Here is a 23,670-nt window from a genome sequence, read left to right on the forward strand (position 1 = left end):
TGTTTCAGGGAATCCACACACACATTAAAGCAATAAAAGTATGTTTTTTTTTACTACAGACAAGTCAATGTCAGTCCAACTTTCTCTGCTTTCTGGAGGAAGTTGAGTAAGAGTTAGAAAGAGAGAGAGAGAGAGAGAGAGAGAGATAGCAACAGAGGGAGTGAAAGAGACATACCGTAGAATCAAGAGATAAATTGAGAGAAAGAAATTGTGTTCTCATCTGTATCCTGGACTGCTCGGACACTGAAATGAGTCACACACGCCAATTGCCCTATTCCTGCCACACGCGTGGCCGATGACTAAAGCCGACTTCCACCGCCGTACCTCATCTCTTCTCCTTTATTAAATCCCTACCACCCAAAGCTCTGACTCACTCCCCCAGACTTAAGGGTCAGTGGCAATTATGGCTCCTGTCAAATGTCCTCTCATCCATCCGTTCTTCCCTCCGGTTTCACCCACTGAGTGTCTAACCTTGTCTGTGAGATAATAACAAAGGGCAGGCCTCCACAGATCAGCAGAGCAACAAGTTAGATAATGTGGCAGGTCACTGGTAAATCAACTCATTAGTGTCCCTACGGCTTTCTTAAAGGATAAACAACTGTCAATAACTGATGTTGGTGGGACCAAAGTGAAATATACTGTTAGGTTGTTGGAACCATAAGTTGATAATGTTTATCATGTGTAATTTATGTAGCCACCAGCGGCCTACCTACCTGTGTAGATCTCTGCCTCTGAGGGGTCCTCCACCCGCTTGTGCTGGATGATGTAATCGGAGACCTTGTAGCCAATCAGTGGCTCCACATCCAACCACTCCAGGGCCACCATGGTGCTGGAGGGTTCCAGGTGAGGGGCCAGTCTAAGCCTGAGACAGAGAGAGAGACAGAGAGAGACAGAGACAGAGACAGAGACAGAGACAGAGACAGAGAGACAGAGAGACAGAGAGACAGAGAGACAGAGAGACAGAGAGACAGAGAGACAGAGACAGAGAGACAGAGACAGAGACAGAGACAGAGACAGAGACAGAGACAGAGAGACAGAGAGAGAGAGAGAGAGAGAGAGAGAGAGAGAGAGAGAGAGAGAGAGAGAGGGGAGGAAAGGTGGTTCACTTTAATACAATAACAGTATGAGAAGTCAACTGACACTGGGGACTAGTTTCCTGGGCACATTAAGCTTACACCTGGACTAAAAAGCGTGTTCAATAAAGAATCTCAGTTGAAATAGTTTTTTAGTCCAGGACCAGGCTTACTCTGTGTTGGGGAAACCAGCCCTAAGAGTCTGTTAATAAAATGTTTAGACCAGATATGGAGAGCAAGTTGGAATCCTCAATGTATCCATTCGACAAATCAAACAAGCAAGTAGGTCCATTAAATTTAATGTGGAAATCCACTGGAGAGCCATTGTCTATTCAGTGCCTCTCCAAAAGTTCTGAGGGTTACTATAGCTGGAGGGTATGATGACTCACAACAAAGCTGGGGTAAGAGAACAAGACACAATGTTCTTTCATGGGAGTGAGCACCGGGGGTGTTGGGAACAACTGACACAATTAAAGGTTAGTCTCAGACCTCCAACAGTTCTCCCTAGGGTTGGATAGATATGAGGTAGGCTCTGACTTACACAGGCTTCCTCAGGGGACTGCAGTTGGGAAGGCCGTCTTTACTGAAGGCACTCAGGTCACAGCGACACCAGTTGTCGATGACATCGCCCTTGCCTGTGCACCAGTATGAGCTCATGGTGGCGCTCTTGAACGCCTACGAAAGGTAACAGGTGAGAAAATTGCAATTATTTTCTGTACGTTGCCCTTCTGTGACACTCTGAGTCATCCAGGCTCCAGGATGTCTGTTCCTACACCTCTACGTTTCCCTCTTCTCCCCCCTACCGACGTACCCCCCGGCATCGTCACAGTCACACACGGGGGATTCAAGTTACTTACTTCCACAACAGGAAGAGTCGGGCGGTGATGGTCTGATGATACACGAGTGAGTAAGCTTGGCGATGTAACTGACATGTTCCTGTCTTGTGGTAATTGGGAATGGTGACACAAAGGTCAGTGTGTGTGTGTGTGTGTGTGTGTGTGTGTGTGTGTGTGTGTGTGTGTGTGTGTGTGTGTGTGTGTGTGTGTGTGTGTGTGTGTGTGTGTGTGTGTGTGTGTGTGTGTGTGAGAGAGAGAGAAGAAAAAAAAGAAAGTGAAGGAGACAGAGAGTGAGAGAGACAGAGAGAGAATGTCGTACGTTTCTGTCTCCAAAGTTTTCATGTTTCTACCAAGGTAAGGGCCAAAAGGCCAAAAAAGTGCATTTCCTCAATCTCAATAAACCGAAACATCGCCAAGATCATGATCGTGTATCACTCCAACTCTTTCCATCTCCAACTAAATTGTGCTGTTTCATCAACAAAATAAAGGGCACCATCATGATCATCCCTGAAGGCCAACCAAATGTCAATAAAATAAGGTGACGTCAGTGCTGTGCCAAGCCACGGGCATGTCTAAAGCAGAGTTCAGGGGAGTTCGCAGGCACTTTGGCTCCCCGTCACACCGGCCAATCAATGGAATACTTAGTTATTTATGTACGGTAATTGGTTGGCAGTGCCGCTCTGCACGGACAGCTAAGAGACGCACGGCACAGACACACCGGAGAACATCCGGAAACATTAACGCTGAGCAACAGGCCCGTCCAATCATAAAGCCAACAAAGCCAAAGGAAGCCTCCCAATAAGCCATAACACTTAGTCAGTCATCCAGAGGAGAGTGATTCTCCGATGTCTTCTGTATTCCCCTAACCCCAACCACCCTATCAACACACCACCACAAACAAAGAAACATACACGCACACATGCAAGCATTGACATGCGCACACGCACACAAAAAAGGACTCACACACACACGCAGACACACAGGTCATTCTTGAATTGCAGTGGCATTAGCATTACTCGACTTTGCAACAATGAAAAACACTTTAAAATGACAGATACACATCATACATGTGTTTGTTTGTATTGAACTGTTTATCAATAATAAAACATAAGGCAAGTCCTTCAAACTGCAAAACTTCACCTTAAAGTAACTGTCCAGATTTCTATAAAATGAGTGAAATAGTTTTCCTTCCAAAATAAATATAGTTAAAAAGCAGCTTTTCTGTTTTGGAATGGTGTGGGTGTACCCAAACAAGAAAATGGTGTGGGCGTACAACGGTCATTAAACATATAAATGCGAGCAGACGGCTGATTGGTTGATCGAATATCTATCTATTATTGAACACTAGAAAGTTAACAAAACTATTTAGAGCAGCACCGCAGATATTGAGATGAGCGAGATGCAAGATTTCGCTCTCACATAGTATCTGTGCATGTGCTGTGTATGGTCCTCACAGTGACCATACATACATATCTCAATCAGAAGCCATGGATTACAGGCAACACCCGCACTGAGCTAAAGGCTAGAGCTGCCGCTTTCATATATTACATTTTTACATTTTAGTCATTTAGCAGACGCTCTTATCCAGAGCGACTTACAGTAGAGTGCATACATTTTATTACATTTTTTTTACATACTGAGACAAGGATATCCCTACCGGCCAAACCCTCCCTAACCCAGACGACGCTATGCCAATTGTGCGTCGCCCCACGGACCTCCCGGTTGCGGCCGGCTGCGACAGAGCCTGGGCGCGAACCCAGCCCAGCCTGGGCGCGAACCCAGAGACCCTAGACCACTGCGCCACCCGTATACTTCCATTCATTTTTTGATCTGGTACCCGGCTACCTTCAGAGCAGTCTTGTGAGGCTTGTGAGGCTTGTGAGGCTTGTGGACATCCTTGAGCAAAATAACCAACATGTACGTGTTCGTGAGAGACTCGCCTTTCCATTTCAGCATTTAGCCAAAACTGTTCGGATGCTACATACAAAAGTTGACACTTCAGACGAGTCCCGTGATGCTTGTGGGGGGTCATAGAGCATCGTGTTCGTGTGAGTCTCATCTTTCCATAGAAGGGTCATGATATTTTTGTAGACCAAACCATGCTTTTTTTGCAGGCCAAACCAGACATTTTCGTGTGAAGACCGTCTCATGAAGATGTCTCATGGTCAGACAAACACCGCTCTAGCTCTGCCACCTTTCACCACAGACGCGGAAGGGCGACGTAGGCGGAAGCGGTTGATTGAGACGCAGCCAATGCAACAAAAAAAAGATATCTAGCTTAAACTGATGAATTGTGATGGGGATGTTTTATTATGCTAATTAGATGTATTATGCAACCTCTCCCTGACCCAGTCTGTAATACCTACATGTTTCAAGCAGACCACCATAGTTCCTGTGCCCAAGACCGCCAAGGTAACCTATCTAAATGACTATCGCCCCGTAGCACTCACATCTGTAGCCATGAAATGCTTTGAAAGGCTGTTCATGGCTCACATCAAAACCATCATCCCACCCTGGACCCACTCAAATTTGCATAACCCCCCCCCCCCCCCAACAGATTCACAGATGACGCAAATTCTATTGCACTACACACTGCCCTTTCCCACTGGACAAAAGGAACACCTAGGTGAGAATGCTGTTCATTGACTACAGCTCAGCGTTCAACACCATAGTGCCCTCCAAGTTCATCATTAAGCTAAGGACCCTGGGACCGAATACCTACCTCTGCAACTGGATCCTGGACTTCCTGACGGGATGCCCCAGGTGGTGAGGTGAGGCAACAACATATCCGCCATGCTGACCCTCAACACAGGTGCCTCTCAGGGGTGCGTGCTTAGTCCCTTCCTGTACTCTCTGTTTAAACACGACTGTGTGGCCGTGCATGACTCCAACACCTTCATTACGTTTGCTGATGACGGTGGAAGGCTTGATCACCGACGACAATGAGACAGCCTATAGGGAAGAGGTCAGAGACCTGGCAGTGAGTTGCCAGGACAACAACATCAGCAAGACGAAGGAGCTGATCATGGACTACAGTAAACGGAGGGCTGAGCGTGTCCACATCACTAAGGATCATGGTCCAAACACAACAACACAGTTGTGAAGAGGGCACGACAATGCCTCTTCCCACTCCGGAGGCTGAAAGTATTTGGCATGGACCTCAAATCCTCAAAAAGTTCTACAGCTGCACCATTTAGAACATCTTGACTGGCTGCATCAACGCGTGGTATTAACTGCTTGGCATCTGACCGTAAGGTGCAACAGAGAGTAGTGTGTACAGCCCAGTACATAACTCGGGCAGAACTCCCTGCCATTCAGGGCCTCTATACCAGGCGGTGTCAGAGGAAGGCCCTAAAAATTGTCAAAGACTCCAGCCACCCAAGTCAAATCAAATCAAATGAAAGTTTATTTGTCACGTGTGCCGAATACAACAGGTGTAGACCTTAGAGTGAAATGCTTACTTACAGGCTCTAACCAATAGTGCAGAAAAGTTATTAGGTGAACAATAGGTAAGTAAAGAAATAAAAACAACAGTAAAAAGACAGTGAAAAATAACAGTAGCGAGGCTATATACAGTAGCGAGGCTATATACAGTAGCGAGGCTACATACAGACACCGGTTAGTCAGGCTGATTGAGGTAGTATGTACACGTAGATATGGTTAAAGTGACTATGCATATATGATGGACAGAGAGTAGCAGTAGCATAAAAGAGTGGGGGTGGTGGGTGGCGGGACACAATGTAGATAGCAGAGAGAACAGACTAACTGGGCTAACGCACGGCAAGCAGTACAGATGAACCAAGTCTGGAACCAACAGGACCCTGAACAGCTTCTACCCTCAAGCCATAAGAGTGCTAAATAGTTTGTTAAATAGTTAACCAAAAAGCTACCCGGACTAACTGCATTGACCCTTTTTGCACAAACCTCTTTCACTCATCACATACGCTGCTGCTTCTGTTTACTATCTGCCCCTTTATTCCTAGTTACAGTTGAAGTCGGAAGTTTGCAAACACCTTAGCCAAATACATTTAAACTCAGTTTTTCATAATTTAATCCTAGTAAAAATTCCCTGAATGTGAAATGTCAGAATAATAGTAGACAGAATTATTTCAGCTTTTATTTCTTTCATCACATTCCCAGGGGGTCAGAAGTTTACATACACTAAATTAGTATTTGGTAGCATTGCCTTTAAATTGTTTAACTTGGGTCAAACGTTTCGGCAGGCCTTCCACAAGCTTCCCACAATAAGTTGGGTGAATTTTGGCCCATTCCTCCTGACAGAGTTGGTGTAACTGAGTCAGGTTTGTAGGCCTCCTTGCTCGCACACGCTTTTTCAGGTCTGCCCACACATTTTCTATAGGATTGAGGTCAGGGCTTTGTGATGGCCACTCCAATACCTTGACTTTGTTGTCCTTAAGCCATTTTGCCACAACTTTGGAAGTATGCTTGGGGGTCATTGTCCATTTGGAAGACCCATTTGTAACCAAGCTTTAACTTCCTGACTGATGTCTTTAGATGTTGCTTCAATATATGCACATAATTTCCCTTCCTCATGATGCCATCTATTTTGTGAAGTGCACCAGTCCCTCCTGCAGCAAAGCACCCCCACAACATGATGCTGCCACCCCCATGCTTCACAGTTGGGATGGTGTTCTTTGGCTTGCAAGCATCCCCCTTTTTCCTCCAAACATGGTCATTATGGCCAAACAGTTCATGTCGATATAGGACTTGATTTACTGTGGATATAGATACTTTGGTACGTGTTTCCTCCAGCATCTTCACAAGGTCCTTTGCTGTTGTTCTGGGATTGATTTTCACTTTTCGCACCAAAGTACGTTCATCTCTAGGAAACAGAACGCGTCTCCTTCCTGAGCGGTATGACGGCTGCGTGGTCCCATGGTGTTTATACTTGCGTACTATTGTTTGTACAGATGAACGTGGTATCTTCAGGCGTTTGGAAATTGCTCCCAAGGATGAACCAGACTTGTGGAGGTCCCCCTAAACAATTCTAAGGTCTTGGCTGATTTCTTTTGATTTTCCCATGATGTCAAGCAAAGAGGCACTGAGTTTGAAGGTAGGCCATGAAATACATCCACAGGCACACCTCCAATTGACTCAAATGATGTCAATTAGCCTATCAGAAGCTTCTAAAGCCATGACATCATTTTCTGGAATTTTCCAAGCTGTTTAAAGGCACAGTCAACTTAGTGTATGTAAACTTCAGACCCACTGGAATTGTGATACAGTGAATTATAAGTGAAATAATCTGTCTGTAAACAATTGTTGGAAAAATTACTTGAGTCATGCACAAAGTAGATGTCCTAACCGACTTGCCAAAACTATAGTTTGTTAACAAGAAATTTGTGGAGTGGTTGAAAAACAAGTTTTAATGACACCAATCTAAGTGTATGTAAACTTCCGACTTCAACTGTATATGCACATATCTACCTCAATTACCTCGTACCCCTGCACATTGACTTGGTACTGGTACCCCTTGTATATATAAGTTATCATTACTCATTGTGTATCTATTACTACTTTTATTATTACGTGCTTTACTTTTCTCCCTGCATTGTTGGGAAGGGCCCATAAGTAAGCATTTCAGTGTTAGTCCATACCTGTTGTTTACGAAGCATGTGACAAATACATTTTTTGAGAATGGTTAAAATAATTTTAAGTCAAAAGTTGCCATATTAGTTGATTTAGAATGGGAAGATGTACCCAAATAAACTTAACCAAAATAAATAATTATAGATAAATTAACATATTTTCCCCCAAAATGTCATGGCCAAATGCCATCGCAATTTAAGAACAACCTACATACACACAAGCAGATGTGGTCATTCTCTTTCACTGGAGAAGCGCCAAAGATGATTTGTGATGTGAATTTCAGTATTTGATATGGATATCGAGATGAAACCAGGTCAGGCCATATAGAGGCAGACACTGAGAATGGAATGCCTCCAGAAGCCGATGTTGGCATCCCATGAAACTACGGTAGCATCGTTAGCTCTAAAAGCTCATGGAAACTGAGTTCCCCAGCCTCACTCACTTAGTGCTGTGGATCCAGCTCTGGACAGTGCAGCAGCAAGACAGACTGTGCAGCAAGAGATAAAGAGAGAGGAAAAAAGAATGAAGCACAGCGAAAGAAAGAAAAGGAGAGGAAACGGAATTTAAAAAACAGAGCCAGAGAAAAACTGAGAAAGGAGAAGACAGTGTCTATTCTTTTAGTGTAATGTAAGGGAGATAGGCTGGGTTGCCTCTAGCGAGCCGATAGGATCAATAGGCCTCCAGCCGTTAGTCAGTCAGGTCTTTCCCCCTATTTACTCTCCAACACAACCCCCTCTAAATGAGCCAGCAGAATGAACCCATATTAGGGGGGAGCGCACTCGGCCCTAGCCAACACTGCCATCCACAGCAACCATATAATGACTTTCCTGAGAGTGACAGACAAGGTTAGAGAAATTAAATGGGGATGAAAGTGATTGCATTTCTTGAGATAATGAGATCCCATGCCAACCATGTGGCTGATTGTTGGCTGAGAGAGAGAGAGAGAGAGAGAGAGAGAGCGAGAGAGAGAGAGAGAGAGAGAGAGAGAGAGGGAGAGAGAGAGAGGGAGAGAGAGAGAGAATTAACTCCTCTACAGTCCGCACCTCAGTCAATGGGAACCAGGCCGTCAGCAAACACAACAGGAAGCCTTTGGGAAGCACATGCATGCAGACTCATAGACAAACATGAGAAATTATCTCAAATGCTGTGGGAGGCTGGGCGGAGACCCCAGCTCTGGCCGGCCTTGCTTGACTGCACAGCTGCACTCACAACTGAAACATAGACAAACCGATTACGACCCTGTGTTAACGTTTCAAAGAGTAATGCAATCCAGTCTCAACTGAGGTAACACCAACCAAAAAACAACAACAGAACAGACAGGAGCCTTTTAGGGATACATGGGAAGTGTTAATAAGTCAAGCATGTTTAGAATATAACAAAATATGTGACACAGGAAAATCCCTCCACATGACCTGGCACAATTCTGCATGCAGCTAAAACACGGGGCAGAACTGCATCCTGTTATATCCAAGATGGCGTAGCAGTGGGGATGTCTGTTTTGATTGTTTTTTCCCGTCCCTTGTATATATAATTTTTCTTCGTATATATTTAGTATATATTTGTGTTCTTTTTAAAAAAATCTAATTTTCCATCTACGGACTGAATATACTCTCCTGCAACCCGCCTCACCCAATATCGGACTGCTTTTCTCTATCACATCTCCGGATTCCTACCGCAAGCTCTGAACCTTTACTCTGGATCATCTGAGTGGCTACTCCTGTCTAACGTCTCTGTCTCGAAGCAAGCACCAGTTAGCCTGGAACTAGCCTCGAATTAGGCCCATCTCCCGGCTAGCCGAAGAGATTCCATCAAGCAATCCCTGGGCTTCGATTACCTCTTTTGCCAATTGGCCTGGACCCTTTGCTGCCGACACGGAGCTCCACCTATCCATCACGACTGGTCTACCAACGTAACCGTCCGAGGGGGTTTCTGTCCTGAAGCAAGCACCAGTTAGCCTGGAGCTAACCTCAAGCTAGGCCCTTCTCCCAGCTAGCCGAAGATTTCCATCAGATAATTCCTGTGCTTCAATACCTCTTCTGCCAATTGGCCTGGACCCTTTGCTGCCGACACGGAGCCCCGCCGATCCATCACGACTGGTCTGCCGACGTAACCATCCAAGGGGGTTTCAACATACTCTCCCGTTGTGACGTTCCCCTGAGGCCCATCTGCTAGCCTGCTGCTAGCCCCGGCCTGCTAGCTGTCTGAATCGCCATGCCTACAGCTCGCCTAGCTACTCACTGGACCCTATGATCACTCGGCTACACATGCCTCTCCCTAACGTCAATATACCTTCTCTATTGCTGTTTTGGTCAGTACTTTTTGTCTTATTTCACTGTAGAGCCTCCAGCCCTGCTCAATATACCTTAGCTAGCCCTTATGTTCCACCCCCCACACATGCGGTGACCGCACCTGGCTTAAATGGTGCCTCTAGATACAAAACATCTCTTATCGTCACTCAATGCCTAGGCTTACCTCCACTGTACTCACATCCTACCATACCCTTGTCTGTACATTATGCCTTGAATCTATTCTTCTGCGCCCAGAAACCTGCTCCTTTTACTCTCTGTTCCGAGCGCACTAGACGACCAGTTCTTTTAGCCTTTAGCCGTACTCTTATCCTACTCCTCCTTTGTTCCTCTGGTGATGTAGAGGTTAACCCAGGCCCTGCAGCCCCCAGCATCACTCCCATTCCCCAGATGCTCTCATTTGTTGACTTATGTAACCGTAAAAGCCTTGGTTTCATGCATGTTAACATTAGATGCCTCCTCCCTAAGTTTGTTTTATTCACATTTATGCACACTCCGCCAACCCGGATGTCCTAGCCATGTCTGAATCCTGGCTTAGGAAGGCCACCAAAAATCCTGAAATTTCCATCCCTAGCTATAACAGTTTCCAACAAGATAGAACTGCCAAAGTGGGCGAAGTTGCAATCTACCGCAGATATAGCCTGCAGAGTTCTGTCATACTATCCAGGTCTGTGCCCAAACAATTTGAGCTTTTACTTTTAAAAATCCACCTATCCAGAAACAAGTCTCTCACCATTGCCGCTTGTTATAGACCCCCCTCGGCCCCCAGTTGTGCCCTGAACACCATATGTGAATTGATCGCCCCCCATCTATCTTCAGAGTTCGTACTGTTAGGTGACCTAAACTTGCACATGCTTAACACCCTGGCCGTCCAACAATCTAAGCAAGATGCCCTCAATCTCACACAAATCATCAAGAAACCTACCAGGTACAACCCCAAATCCGTAACCATGGGCACCCTTTTCGATATCATCCTGACCATCCTGCCCTCTAAATACACCTCTGCAGTCTTCAACCAGGATCTCCGCGATCACTGCCTCATTGCCTGTGTGCGTACTGGGTCCGCAGTCAAACGACCACCCCTCATCACTGTCAAATGCTCCCTAAAACACTTCAGCGAGCAGGCCTTTCTAATCGACCTGGCCCGGGTATCCTGGAAGGATATTGACCTCATCCCATCAGTAGAGGATGCCTGGTTGCTCTTCAAAAGTGCTTTCCTCTCCATCTTAAATAAGCATGCCCCATTCAAAAGAACTAAGAACATATGCAGCCTTTGGTTCACCCCAGAAAAACGTCCTGTAGCATTCTGCATTAGCATCGAATAGCCCCCGCGATATGCAACTTTTCAGGGAAGTCAGGAACAAATACACTCAGTCAGTTAGGAAAGCTAAGGCTAGCTTTTTCAAACAGAAATTTGCTTCCTGTAGCACTAATTCCCCCCCAAAATTGGGACACTGTAAAGTCCATGGAGAATAAGAGCACCTCCTCCTAGCTGCCTCCTGCACTGAGGATAGGAAACACTGTCACCACCATTTTAATAAGCATTTTTCCACGGCTGGCCATGCTTTCCACTTGGCTACCCCTACCCTGACCAACATCTCAGCACCCCCTGCAACAATCCAAAATTAAATCTAGAATCGGCTTCCTATTTCGCAACAAAGCCTCCTTCACTCATGCCGCCAAACATACCCTCGTAAAACTGACTATCCTACCGATCCTTGACTTCGGCGATGTCATTTACAAAATAGCCCCCAACACTCTAATTCAGCAAACTGGATGTAGTCTATCACAGTGCCGTGCGTTTTATCACCAAAGCCCCATATACTACCCACCACTGCGAACTGTATGCTCTCGTTGGCTGGCCCTCACTACATATCCATCGCCAAACCCACTGGCTCAGGTCATCTATAAATCTTTGCTAGGTAAAGCCCCACCTTATCTCAGCTCACTGGTCACCATAGCAACACCCACCCGTAGCACACGCTCCAGCAAGTATATTGCACTAGTCATCCCCAAAGCGAACACTTCCTTTGGCCGCCTTTCCTTCTGGTTCTCTGCTGCCAATGACTGGAACGAATTGCAAAAATCTCTGAAGCTGGGGTCTTATATCGCCCTCTCTAACTTTAAGCATCAGCTGTCAGAGAAGCTTACCGATCACTGTACCTGTACCAATCTGTATATAGCACACCCGACTACCTCATCCCCATATTATTACTTACCCTCTTGCTCATTTGCACCCCAGTATCTCTACTTGCACATCATCATCTGCACATCTATCACTCCAGTATTAATGCTAAATTGTAATTATTTTCACCTTTAGGGCCTATTTATTGCCTACCTCCTTACTCTTCTACATTTGCTCACACTGTACATAGATTTTACTATTTTTATTTTATTTTGTATTTATTGACTGTACGTTTGTTTATGTGTAACTCTGTGTTGTTGTTTTTGTCGCACTGCTTTGCTTTATCTTGGCCAGGTCGCAGTTGTAAATGAGAACCTGTTCTCAACTGGCCTACCTGGTTAAATGAAGGTGAAATAAATAAATAAAAATAAATACAAATCTGTCCAATCCCGTTAGTCGAGTCATTGCATGGCAGTGGATGATAGGATGATACACTATCCTGTATTGACTAAGAGTAGATTATGCTCTTCCCAGAACACTGATGAATCCATATAAATTGTGGAAAGTGTTACTGGGGGTGGGGTGGGGAGGAAGCGATATCCCACTGCTTTGCACTTCATGAAAAATGCCCTGTGTCAGACAGGGAGGCCACCTTAAGGGGGTGGGATTGTATGCTAACAACATAAGTAGAACAAAGGACACATTTTCTTAAAGTTCCAATGCAGCCATTTTTATCTTAAAATCAAATCATTTCTGGTTAACAATTGAGTACCTTACTGTGATTGTTTTCAATTATAATGGTAAAAAAAGAAACCAACATAGCTTTTTAGCAAATATCAATTTCTCAAGCAAGAATTCTGCTAGGACTGTCTGGGAGTGATTTGAGTGAAGAGGGAAAACTAAGAACCAGATGTTATTGGCAGAGAGGTTTGAAACTCTCTTTTGTATTGGTCTATTAACTAATTTACCAAATGGTGAAGTCACCTTGGAAGGCCAAAACGCCATCCCACCAAAACAGGCAGAAAATTCAGGCGGCCTTTTCAAACAGCTCTCACACTAAAAGGGCATAATCATAATTTTCACAATTTCACAGTGCTACTCAAACCTCATAGTGTGGAAATATATATAAAACACAGAAAAATCATGTTTTTTTTTTACATCACTGGGCCTTTAATAGCCAGAAGGGTGTAGCACTTTATTGTAATGCCTTCATGACAAATCAATAACTTATAGATTTCAGAGTCAGGGTTCTTTTGTCCCTCTTAACACTTCCATTCTACTATTCCACACTCATTTTCATGAACACTCATTTGATTTGATTCAATTCTACACACTCTTCTCCACTCTGACCAGTGTGATATATCTCTGCCGGATGGCCCCAGGCAGTGTACTGCCTATCCTGCTTGGGGCCACGCCACCAGATCCTCTCATATCACACTAGCCAGCAGACAGCGTGGCACCCTGGTGTGACTCACTACGTAGAAAGCCATCGTCACTTACAAGAAGAGCAGGGGATCATGGTGACCTCGTAGCATATTAATCTGTTTGGCTAATCTACGCCAGCCACATTACTGTCCATTTTCTCTGGCTAATATGTGACAATACTAGCCAGCTGGCCCGCACTATTGATTTATTGGAGGATACGGGGTGGTGAGAGTCAGCGAGGAGCAGAATAGCAGCATAGCATTTGACAGTGGTGAGGTGCGGTGTGGTGAGGACCTCTCTAGATCACTCAGGTTAATACCGTTAAAAATGGATCGAACATCTATATCTCCAGTTTCTAGGAACTCCATCGAATGGAGGACTTCCAGGAACTAGTGGACATTGGGTGGTTCACAGCAGGGTTAATGGGGGCTGGGGTGGAAGCTAGGTCACTAGGGAACCCTTATAACAGGCCCATATTGAGTTTTAGGAGAGCCAAGCTGGTCTTAGGATGCTCTAAGCTAATTTGATACGGGCTTAATGGCAACTTGAATGGCATTGTGTTGTGGGTTTCTAGCCTGTTCGTGTTCAAATAAATCAATTTGGTCAAAAGCGGTGGCTTCACACTTTTTTGGGGGGTGACTAATTATAGCTAGAGGTGGCAGTAGCCAGGTCTGTTGTTGTAACCTTTCTTAGGGAGGCTTAGTTATTATCCAGAGTTATTGGATAACTCTGCAGCCTAGGTGCACTTGGGGGTAAACAGTTTCCGGGGGGCATTTTTGAAGAAGACATCCAAACAAATACAGTTTTCATTCAATTACACCATCTCCAGACTCATCCCATCACTCACCCCCAACTCCTCGGATTCAGCAGAAAGCACACAAAAAAACAAGAGTTGAGCGGCCGCCTCTGTAAACTCATTAATTCTCCCTAAACCCTGAGATGAACACATTTAAGGAGGCTGCATGATCCAAACCTGCGTCTGAACTCCACCTCGTGCAGGACACGGCATTTACGAAAGCAAAAAAATACATGGGGGGTGGGTGTCGTGGTGGGGGGCCCAAGGTGGGGGGGGGGGCACTGGGCATAATTTACAGCGTTCTGAGTCATTAGCCTCACAGCCAATTTGTTCAAAAGGTCTGCCATAATTCAATCAGGGCCGTGCAGGACATAGGCCTGCTGGCAACCTCTACTGGCACGAGTTTATTTATTTATCCATTGAGGTATTGGGCTCCGTCACTGAAACAGGGCCAGGGGAGGGTTCTTCTAGGGGGAGAATAGCTAACTGCTTATTGTTAGGGCTCAGGATAGGTACGATATAGTCTCAGTGTGGGGTAGGATCTGGGGTTATGAAACATACATTCATAACAGGCCTGAATCAACACTTCCTCAGAGGTGGTAAGAGGGCTCTGTCATTATCCGTCTGGGAGATAAACCTTGTAGATAACATGTCATGAAAAACCGCTTCAAAGAACAATGTTTTTTTCCCCCTCTTTTCTTTGTCAAATCCTTAAACTAGCCCTGTCGTAATCATAGCATTGGAGACAAAGTCAGAGAGTGACTATTTCTTTTTCTTTCTCAAAAAGGATTTCCTGGAACCGAGTTGTTGAGGTGAGGAGGGGGACAGTGAATGCCATGTCAATGCCAGGATGAAAACAGGATCAACCTGATACACGAGAAGGCCCTGAACAGACAATTTGTTCTTTTAATCCTTCACCCCATTTTTCCTGTAGGGCTGTTTTTCGAGAAAGCAGACAGATGGATAATTCCAGATAGTAACATAATACCTGTCTACCTCTGTAATGGGCAGATTGACGGAAGGAACATGACAATCCTCGTCAGAGGCAGTAAGGGCAGCAGCAGCCGATGCTAGACGGCAGCTAGGCATTGAGAGCAGCAGGTAGTTATGCATGGCTGGAGATACAAACTGGATTTATACACACAGGCACACGAGTAGGGACAACATCCTTTCCTTTTCGCTTCACAATAGACAACCCTGATTCCCTTATTTTATTGTGCTGATGGAATCTCATCTCATTTTAGTGAAAGCATTTTGCATGGCCATCTATTTCTAAGTCGGGGTGGGGGAGGGGGGTAAACACAAGGCACAGTCTCAATTAGGGGACTGTCTCTATTGTGCAGTAGAGATGCATGGCCAGGCCATTGTGTCTGCTATGCTAATAGAAGCAGGAGTCTTTGAGAGAGCCGGCCAAGAACAGCAGCACTGGCTTGTCTCCGTAGGGTCGATGACATCAATAACAAGCTAATAATCCCTCGCCAGCGATCCACCGCAGTCTGCCTCCCACCTGTCCCCAGAACACCAGAGGGAAGAGGGGGGAGAAAAAGAGGACACTTTGCTCTTCCTCACGGTTATGTATCGACAGAGCCCACTAGGGGCTGTCTGCTATTGATTGTGCTTGTTTTTTTTGTGGCTGAGAAAGGCGCTTGTTATGAGTGGCACGTACAGGCTGAGATCTTTGTTGTTGTGCATGTGTGTGTGTGTGTGTGATATTGCTGCTGTGCTGCCTGCTGTAATGTCAGTCAGGCAGGGTAATTAGATGCTTGATTGGGGGAGCATGGACCGGTATTTTACATTTTACATTTTAAGTCATTTAGCAGACGCTCTTATCCAGAGCGACTTACAAGTACATACATTCATACTTTTTTTGTACTCGTTGGTGGTGGTGGTGGTGCTGTATGTGTCTGTGTGTGTGTCTCTCTCTCTGTGTGTATCTCTGTGCAGCCAGTTCGCTCAAGATCTACTGTGAAATTCGACGTCCGTCCAGGTAAGCAGAACGTCAGGAGATGTCTTCAAAACAGGCCACTAGACCAATAGAAAAGAGAGTTCTAAACCTCTCTGCCAAAAACAGACATAATTTTCAGTTTTCTCCTCCCTACTCAGACCACTCCCAGACAGTCCTCGCACAATTCTAGCTTGAGAGGTTAATCTTTACTAAGAAGTAATTTTTGATTCTTTATGGCCATTTTAATTGAAAACAATCACACGAAGTTACTTAATTGTTAACAGGAAATTATTTTATATTGAGACAAAAACAGCTGTGTTGGACCTTTAACCCTATCTCAAACATTAACCCTTACCTTAACCATTCGTAATTAATGCCTATATTTGTTTTGTTTTAACCCTATCCCAAACCTTAATGAATAAAGTTAACCTTCGGAATTGGACGTTTATGGACAAACATTGGATTCTGCAGAGTGTGTGTCTTTGTCTCTGTGTGTGTGTGTGTGTGTGTCTATGAGTGAGGGCACGGAACTCATCAGTTTTGAGCCAGAGCCAATGCAGGCCAGTTAACAGGTGAGTCATACACAAATACATATACACAAACACGCACACACACCACAGTGCAGTGGACCTCCCAATTGCATCTCCCTCTCCACAAGACAAGGGATGACGTGGTAAACTAAATATCAAGCGGCCCCAGACCCTCAGCTAAATCACCTTAGGGTTGAGATTCCCCCAAAAATTACTATCTTCAGGTACACTACATGACAAAAAGCATGTGTACACATGCTCGTTGAACATCTCATTCCAAAATTATGGGCAGTAATATGGTCCCCCTTTGCTGCTATAACAGCCTCCACTTTTATGGGAAGGCTTTCCACAAGATGTTGGAACATTACAGCGGGGACTTGCTTCCATTCAGCCACAAGAGCATTAGTGAGGTCGGGCACTGATGTTGGGCCATTAGCTCTGGCTCGCAGTCGGCGTTCCAATTCATACCAAAGGTGTTCAATGGGGTTGAGGTCAGGACTCTGGGCAAGCCAGTCAAGTTCTTCCACACCGATCTCGACAAACCATTTCTGTATCGATCTCGCTTTATGCACGGGGGCATTGTCATGCTGAAACAGGAAAGGGCCTTTCCCTAACTGTTGCCACAAAGTTGGAAGCACAACATTGTCTAGAATGCCATTGTATGCTGTAGCGTTAAGATTTCCCTTCACTGTAATTCAGGGGCCTAGCGCGAACCATGAAAAACAGCCCCAGACAATTGTTCCTCCTCCACCAAACTTTACAGTTGGCACTATGCATTGATGCAGGTAGCGTTCTGCTGGCATCCGTCAAACCCAGATTCGTCCGTCGGACTGCCAGATGGTGAAGCGTGATTCATCACTCCAGTTAAAGCATTTCCACTGCTCCAGAGTCCAATGGCGGCGAGCTTTACACCACTCCAGCCAACGCTTGGCATTGTGCATGGTGATCTTAGTCTTGTGTGCAGCTGCTCGGCCATGGAAACCCATTTCATGAAGTTCCCAACGAACAGTTCTTAGGCAGCTTGGAACTCAGTAGGGAGTGTTGCAACCGGGGGCAGACGATTTTTACACGCTATGCGTTTCAGCACTGCCGGTCCGTTCTGTGAGCTTGTGTGGCCTACCACTTTGCGGCATGAGCCGTTGTTGCTCCTAAACCTTTCCACTTCACAAAAACAACACTTACAGTTGACCGGGGAAGCTCAAGCAGGACAGAAATTTTACGAACTGGTTTGTTGGAAAGGTGGCATTCTATGAAGGTGCCACGTTGAAAGTCACTGAGCTCTTCAGTAAGACCCTTTTACTGCTAATGTTTGTCTATGGAGATTACATGAAGGGGTGTCCACATACTTTTGTATATATAGTGTATCTACACTGAACACAAATATAAACGCAACATGTAAAGTGTTGGTCCCATGTTTCATGAGCTGAAATAAAAGATCCCAAAAATGTTCATTACGCACAAAAAGCTTAATTCTCTTTTTATTTTGAGCACAAATTTGTTTACATCCCTGTTAGTGAGCATTTCTCCTTTGGTAAGATAATCCATCCACCTGACAGGTGTGGCATATCAATAAGCTGATTAAACAGCATGATCTTTACGCAGGTGCACCTTGTCCTGGGGACAATAATGCCACAGACTTCTCAAGTTTTGAGGGAGCATGCAATTTGCATGCTGACTGCAGGAATGTCCACCAGAGCTGTTGCCAGAGAATTTAATGTTTATTTCTCTACCATAAGCCACCTCAAATGCCATTTTAGAGAATTTGGAAGTATGTCCAACTGGCTTCACAACAGCAGACCACGTGTGGGTGAGCGGTTGGCTGATGTCAACGTTGTGAACAGAATGCCCCATGGTGGCGGTGGGGTTATGGTATGAATTCACAGAGATACCGTGACGAGATCCTGAGGGCCATTGTCGTGCCATTCATCTGCCAACATCACCTCATGTTTAGCATGATAGTGCACAGCCCCATGTCGCAAGGATCTGAAAGCAGAATATGTCCCAGTTCTTCCATGGCCTGCATGGTTACCAGACATGTCACCCATTGAGCATGATTGGGATACTCTGGATCGACGTGTCCGACAGAGTGTTACAGTTCCCGCCATTATCCAGCAACTTTGCACAGCCATTGAGGAGGAATGGGACAACATTCCACAGGCCACAATCAACAGCCTGACAACTATGGAAAGGAGATGTGTCGCGCTGCATGAGGCAAATGGTGGTCACTGACTCGTTTTCTGATCCATGCCCCTACTTTTTTTTTAAGTATCTGTGACCAACATATGCATATCTGTATTCCCAGTCATGTGAAATCCATAGATTAGGGCCAAATTTATTTACTTAAATTGACTCATTTGCTTATATGAACTGTAACTCAGTACAATCTTTGAAATTGTTGCATGTTGCTTTTATATTTTTGTCCAGTTTACTAACCAAAGGCTCCTCTCAAGGGGGAAACGTCACTCAGAACAACAACACAGTCGTGACAAGACAATACAGTTGAATCCACAGAGAGTAAGGAAAACCATCAAATTATACACAATCACATGCACGTACATTTATCCCCACCAAAAGAGAAAACCATGATGTCACCTTTCTCGATATACCAGTTTATTTTGAAAGGTAACCCACTTGCTCCACCTAGGGGGATTTTTGATAACTACATCTACAGCCAAGCATGATTGTGTCAAGTTCACTGTGTTGAAAGAATGTCCTTAACATACTGTATACTGTAATCTTATCAAAGCAGCTACATTAAGACTGGGTGTGTGAAGAAATGACATGGAACTATAAAAATATGTTTCATTTCCTTTAATTTCCTGTACAGTTACAATGAACTTTGGGATGAACTCTTTGACCAGATGGCACATCTATTTTTACCAGTTTATTTTATATTGAAATATAATTTTATTCTACGAAATTGCTTTAATTCCTGTTCACACCCAGTAAACTATACTGTTGTCTTGACACTTCCACCTATCTCTCCCTTTTCACCCTCCTTTTTCTCCCTCCCTGTTTCACCTATTCCATGATATCATTCTAGACGTGGCTGTTCCCCCCCCAAACCCCCATCTCACCTCTCCTCCACTAACCATCCCCAACCATCCCCCTTTCCCTCTCTCCTCCTCCTCCTCCTTTCCCTTCACCTCCGTGGTGACGTAGCTCTTTAACTCCCCATCGCCCCCTCTCTGCCACTCACCTTCCCTTCATCTCTCTCTACTACCTCCCTCATTCCCTCCATCCGTCTCCACCAGCGAAGTCTGGTGGGAGGAGCTGTAGGAGGATGGCTCAATGTAATGGATGGAATGGAATTAATGGAACGGAGTCAAACACGTTGTGATTGATGTGTTTGGTACCATTCCATTGATTCCATTTCAGACATTACAATGAGCCTGTCCTCCTATAGCTCCTCCCACTAGCCTCCTCCCTCTCCACTGCCTCCCTCCCTCCTTCCTCCTTCCCTATCCACTGCCTCCTTCCTTCCCTCTTTCCTTCTCCACTGCCTCCGTCCTTCCCTCCTTCCATCTCCACTGCCTCATTCCTTCCCTCCTTCCCTCTCCAATGCCTATTTCCTTCCCTCCTTCTTTCTCCACTGCCTCCCTCCTTTCCTTCATTGATTTTATTTCAGACATTACAATGAGCCAGTCCTCCTATAGCTCCTCCCACTAGCGTATTCTGCTCTCCACTGCTTCCTTCCTTCTCTCCATCTCTCTCCACTGCCTCCCTTCTTTGCTACTTCCCTCTCCACCGCCTCCCTCACCACTGCCTCCCTCCTTCCCTCTCCACTGTCTCGCTCCTTTCCTCCTTCCCTCTCCACTGCCTACCCCCTCCCTTTCCACTCCCTACTTCCTTCCCCTTCCCTCTCCACTGCCTCCCTCCTTCCCTCTCCACTGTCTACTTCCTTCCCTCTCCACTGCCTACTTCCTTCCCCCTTTCCACTCCACTGCCTCCCTCCTTCCCTTATTCCCTATCTACTGCCTCCCTCCTTCCCTACCTACTGCCTCCCTCCTTCCCTATCTACTGCCTCCCTCCTTCCCCTCTCCTTCCCGCTCCACTGCCTACTTCCTTCCCTCTCCACTGTCAACTTCCTTCTCCTTCCCTCTCCACTGCCTCTCTCATTCCCTAGTTCCCTCTCCACCGCATCCCTTCTTCCCTCTCCAATGCCTACTTCCTTTCCCCCTTCCTTCTCCACTGCCTCCCTCCTCCCCTAGTTCCCTCTCCACTGCCCCCCTCCTTTCCTCTCCACTGCCTCCCTCATTTCCTCATTCCCTCTCCACTGCCACACTCCATCCTTCCTTCCCTTCCTCTGCACTGCCTCCTTACTTTCCTATCCACTGCCTCCTTCCTTCCCTCTCCACTGCCTCCCTCATTTTCTCCATCTCTCTCCACTGCCTCCCTCCTTTCCTCCATCTCTATCCACTGCCTATTTCTTTCTCTCCTTCCCTCTCCACTTCCTCCCTCCTTCCCTCTCCACTGCCTACTTCATTCACTCCATCTCTCTCCACTTCCTCCCTTCCCTCTCCACTGCCTCCTTCCCTCTCCACTGCCTACTTCCTTTCCTCCTTCCCTCTACACTGCCTACTTCATTCACTCCATCTCTCTCCACTTCCTCCCTTCCCTCTCCACTGCCTCCTTCCTTCCCTCCTTCCCTCTCCACTGCCTACTTCCTTTCATCCTTCCCTCTCCACTGCCTAATTCATTCACTCCATCTCTCTCCACTTCCTCCCTTCCCTCTCCACTGCCCCCTTCCTTCCCACTCCACTGCCTACTTCCTTCCGTCTCTACTGTCTACTTCCCTCCCTCCACTTCCCCCCTTCTTCCCTCTCCACTGCCTACTTTCTTCCCCCCTTCCCTCTCCACTGCCCCCCTCCTCCCCTAGTTCCCTCTTCACTGCCTCCCTCCACTGTCTCCCTCCTTTCCTCCTTCCCTCTCCACTACCTCCCTCCTTTCTTATTTCCCTCTCCAATGCCTCCCTCCTTCCCTCTCCACTGCCTACTTCCTTCCCTCCATCTCTCTCCACTTCCTCCCTACTTCCCTCTCCACTGCCTCCCTCCTTCCCTCCCTCACCTATTTGGTGATGTAGTTCTGTACCAGATTATAGAGGAATCTCCCCCCATCATCCCTATTCTGCTCCCACTATCCTTCTCTTCCTCTGTTCCCCCTCTCTCCGTCCCTCCCTCCCTCTATCCTCACCTATTTGGTGAAGTTCACCTTTGCACCAGACTGTATAGGGTTCCCCACCCTCCTCCCATCCCACCCCTCCATCCCTCCCTCCCACCGTCCCCCCTCACCTCCTTGGTGACGTTGTCCTGCACCAGGCTGTAAAGGGGCACCATGCGGCTGACCTCCAGCAGGACGGGGATGGGCAAGGGCTGCTCGCGGCCTGCCTGATGGCACAGGTGGCAGGCCGAGGGGCAGCTGCCCTTCTCCTCACAGCGGATCTCCACACCGCTCACCAGGTCCTCCGTCAGTAGCTGGGTTTTCAGCAGCCCAGACAGGTAGCTGATGAAGGGCATGGATTTGAGCTCGCGCCTGCTGCCCTGGTCTGTCACCTCTGGGAGATGGAGAGGAGAGGGAAGGAGAGAGGGCATGTTTAGACAGTGAGAGGACAGGGTATGAAAACTGAAAAACAGTCTATATTCTAACATCAAATTATATCAGTCCTAACCTTAACCATTATGAGAAATAGCTGACCCTGTGTCAGTGGTTGGGAGCAACACCTACCAATTCAAACACAGTTTGTGAAAGACAAGGGAATTTATCTTTCATCTAGCTTTATTTACACAGGTTAGTCTCATTTAAATAAAATCTCTTTCGCAAGAGAGATCTTATCATTATTGATAGAAGGTTGTCTGAACGATGAGAGGACCAGATCCAAACACATATAGACTGACACACAGACACACACACAGACATCAATGTATGTCTGCCACATATCCTGAATCGCCATAACACAGGACTGACAGCTGCACTCACTTCTTTCTATCCACTCCATCTCCACTCTCCACTGACTGAGTTTCACATGACCGCCTCACTCACATCACATGTGCCGCCATCTGGATCTACTTTCTATTGCGGTCAAACAAAATAATCCCTCATTGTCATAAACTCCTCCACCGGGAATGAACGGAGGGTGATGACTTATTCCTGCATAGTGTAAATAAGCATTGTTTGATTTTCTCATCGACGGGGAATTCCTGCGCATAACGTTCTGTGCCAGCGGGCTAACAATGTTACATTGGAAAGGAGTGAAACAGGGAGAAATGTTAATTGAGTGTTGAGTGTTTCCCTGGATGGATGGATGAATGGAAGGAATGAAGGAGGGATGGAGGGATGGAGGGAAGGAGGGAAGGAGACAGCCATGTGTTGCAGATGTGCTGTCTGTCTGTGTTGATGGGAGAAGAGACCAGACAGGCTGGAGAGAGGAGGCTCTCTCAGCAATGGCAACATTGAATCAAATGTACACTACGGCAAACTGCTGATGGGGGGAAATTATATTAATCATGTGCTATGGAGGATTTTGCTTAATTCTTCCTAAAGTGTATTTATTGTGGGGGTCTTCATAACACCAAGTGGGTATGAATGTTTTCATGGTATATCAGAATGAGTAGTGTTTTTTCAATCTGTATACCTTGTCTAAGTAGTTCCATTACCTAAACTGTACATGTTGCTGCACAGGAGTAATGTTATTGTGGTTGACTATGAGTGAATTAATTCCAGCCTCAGTCTCTCATTGTGTGCCATTATGTGGCCTACAGGTTTACTCCAATTGCAGAGCAATCAACTGACTCATATCCGTCTCATATCCAGACGTCTAGGAAAAAGGCTGAGCTAGAGCTGAATCAACAGGGGGAGGAGAACACCAGGCAGAGCCAGAGGTGGGAACCACTGCATAAACACAATAACATGCAGATGTGTTAGCTTGCTACTCCCTAACCAAAGGCCAAACTCACACAGTCACACGGTTTGTGCTAGCCACACTTTACAGGAGGGAGAGGGCAAAAAAGAGAAAGTGACATTCTTC

The 23,670-nt window shown here is 46.1% G+C and overlaps 1 protein-coding gene across 1 annotated transcript in view; it reads right to left on the minus strand.

Moving 5' to 3' along the window:
- Nucleotides 1-23,670, minus strand: part of LOC120025537 (astrotactin-2-like) — a 451,161-nt gene that overhangs the window by 85,873 nt on the left and 341,618 nt on the right. The window contains exons 17-19 of the mRNA XM_038970100.1: nt 21,938-22,200; nt 1,615-1,748; nt 714-862 (exon numbers count right to left, since the gene is read on the minus strand). Coding sequence (XP_038826028.1) covers nt 714-862; nt 1,615-1,748; nt 21,938-22,200 — 546 coding nt within the window. The remainder of the gene's footprint in view (nt 1-713; nt 863-1,614; nt 1,749-21,937; nt 22,201-23,670) is intronic.

This window comes from Salvelinus namaycush, chromosome 31 (genome assembly GCF_016432855.1).
Source record: "Salvelinus namaycush isolate Seneca chromosome 31, SaNama_1.0, whole genome shotgun sequence".
NCBI classification, from domain to species: domain Eukaryota; kingdom Metazoa; phylum Chordata; class Actinopteri; order Salmoniformes; family Salmonidae; genus Salvelinus; species Salvelinus namaycush.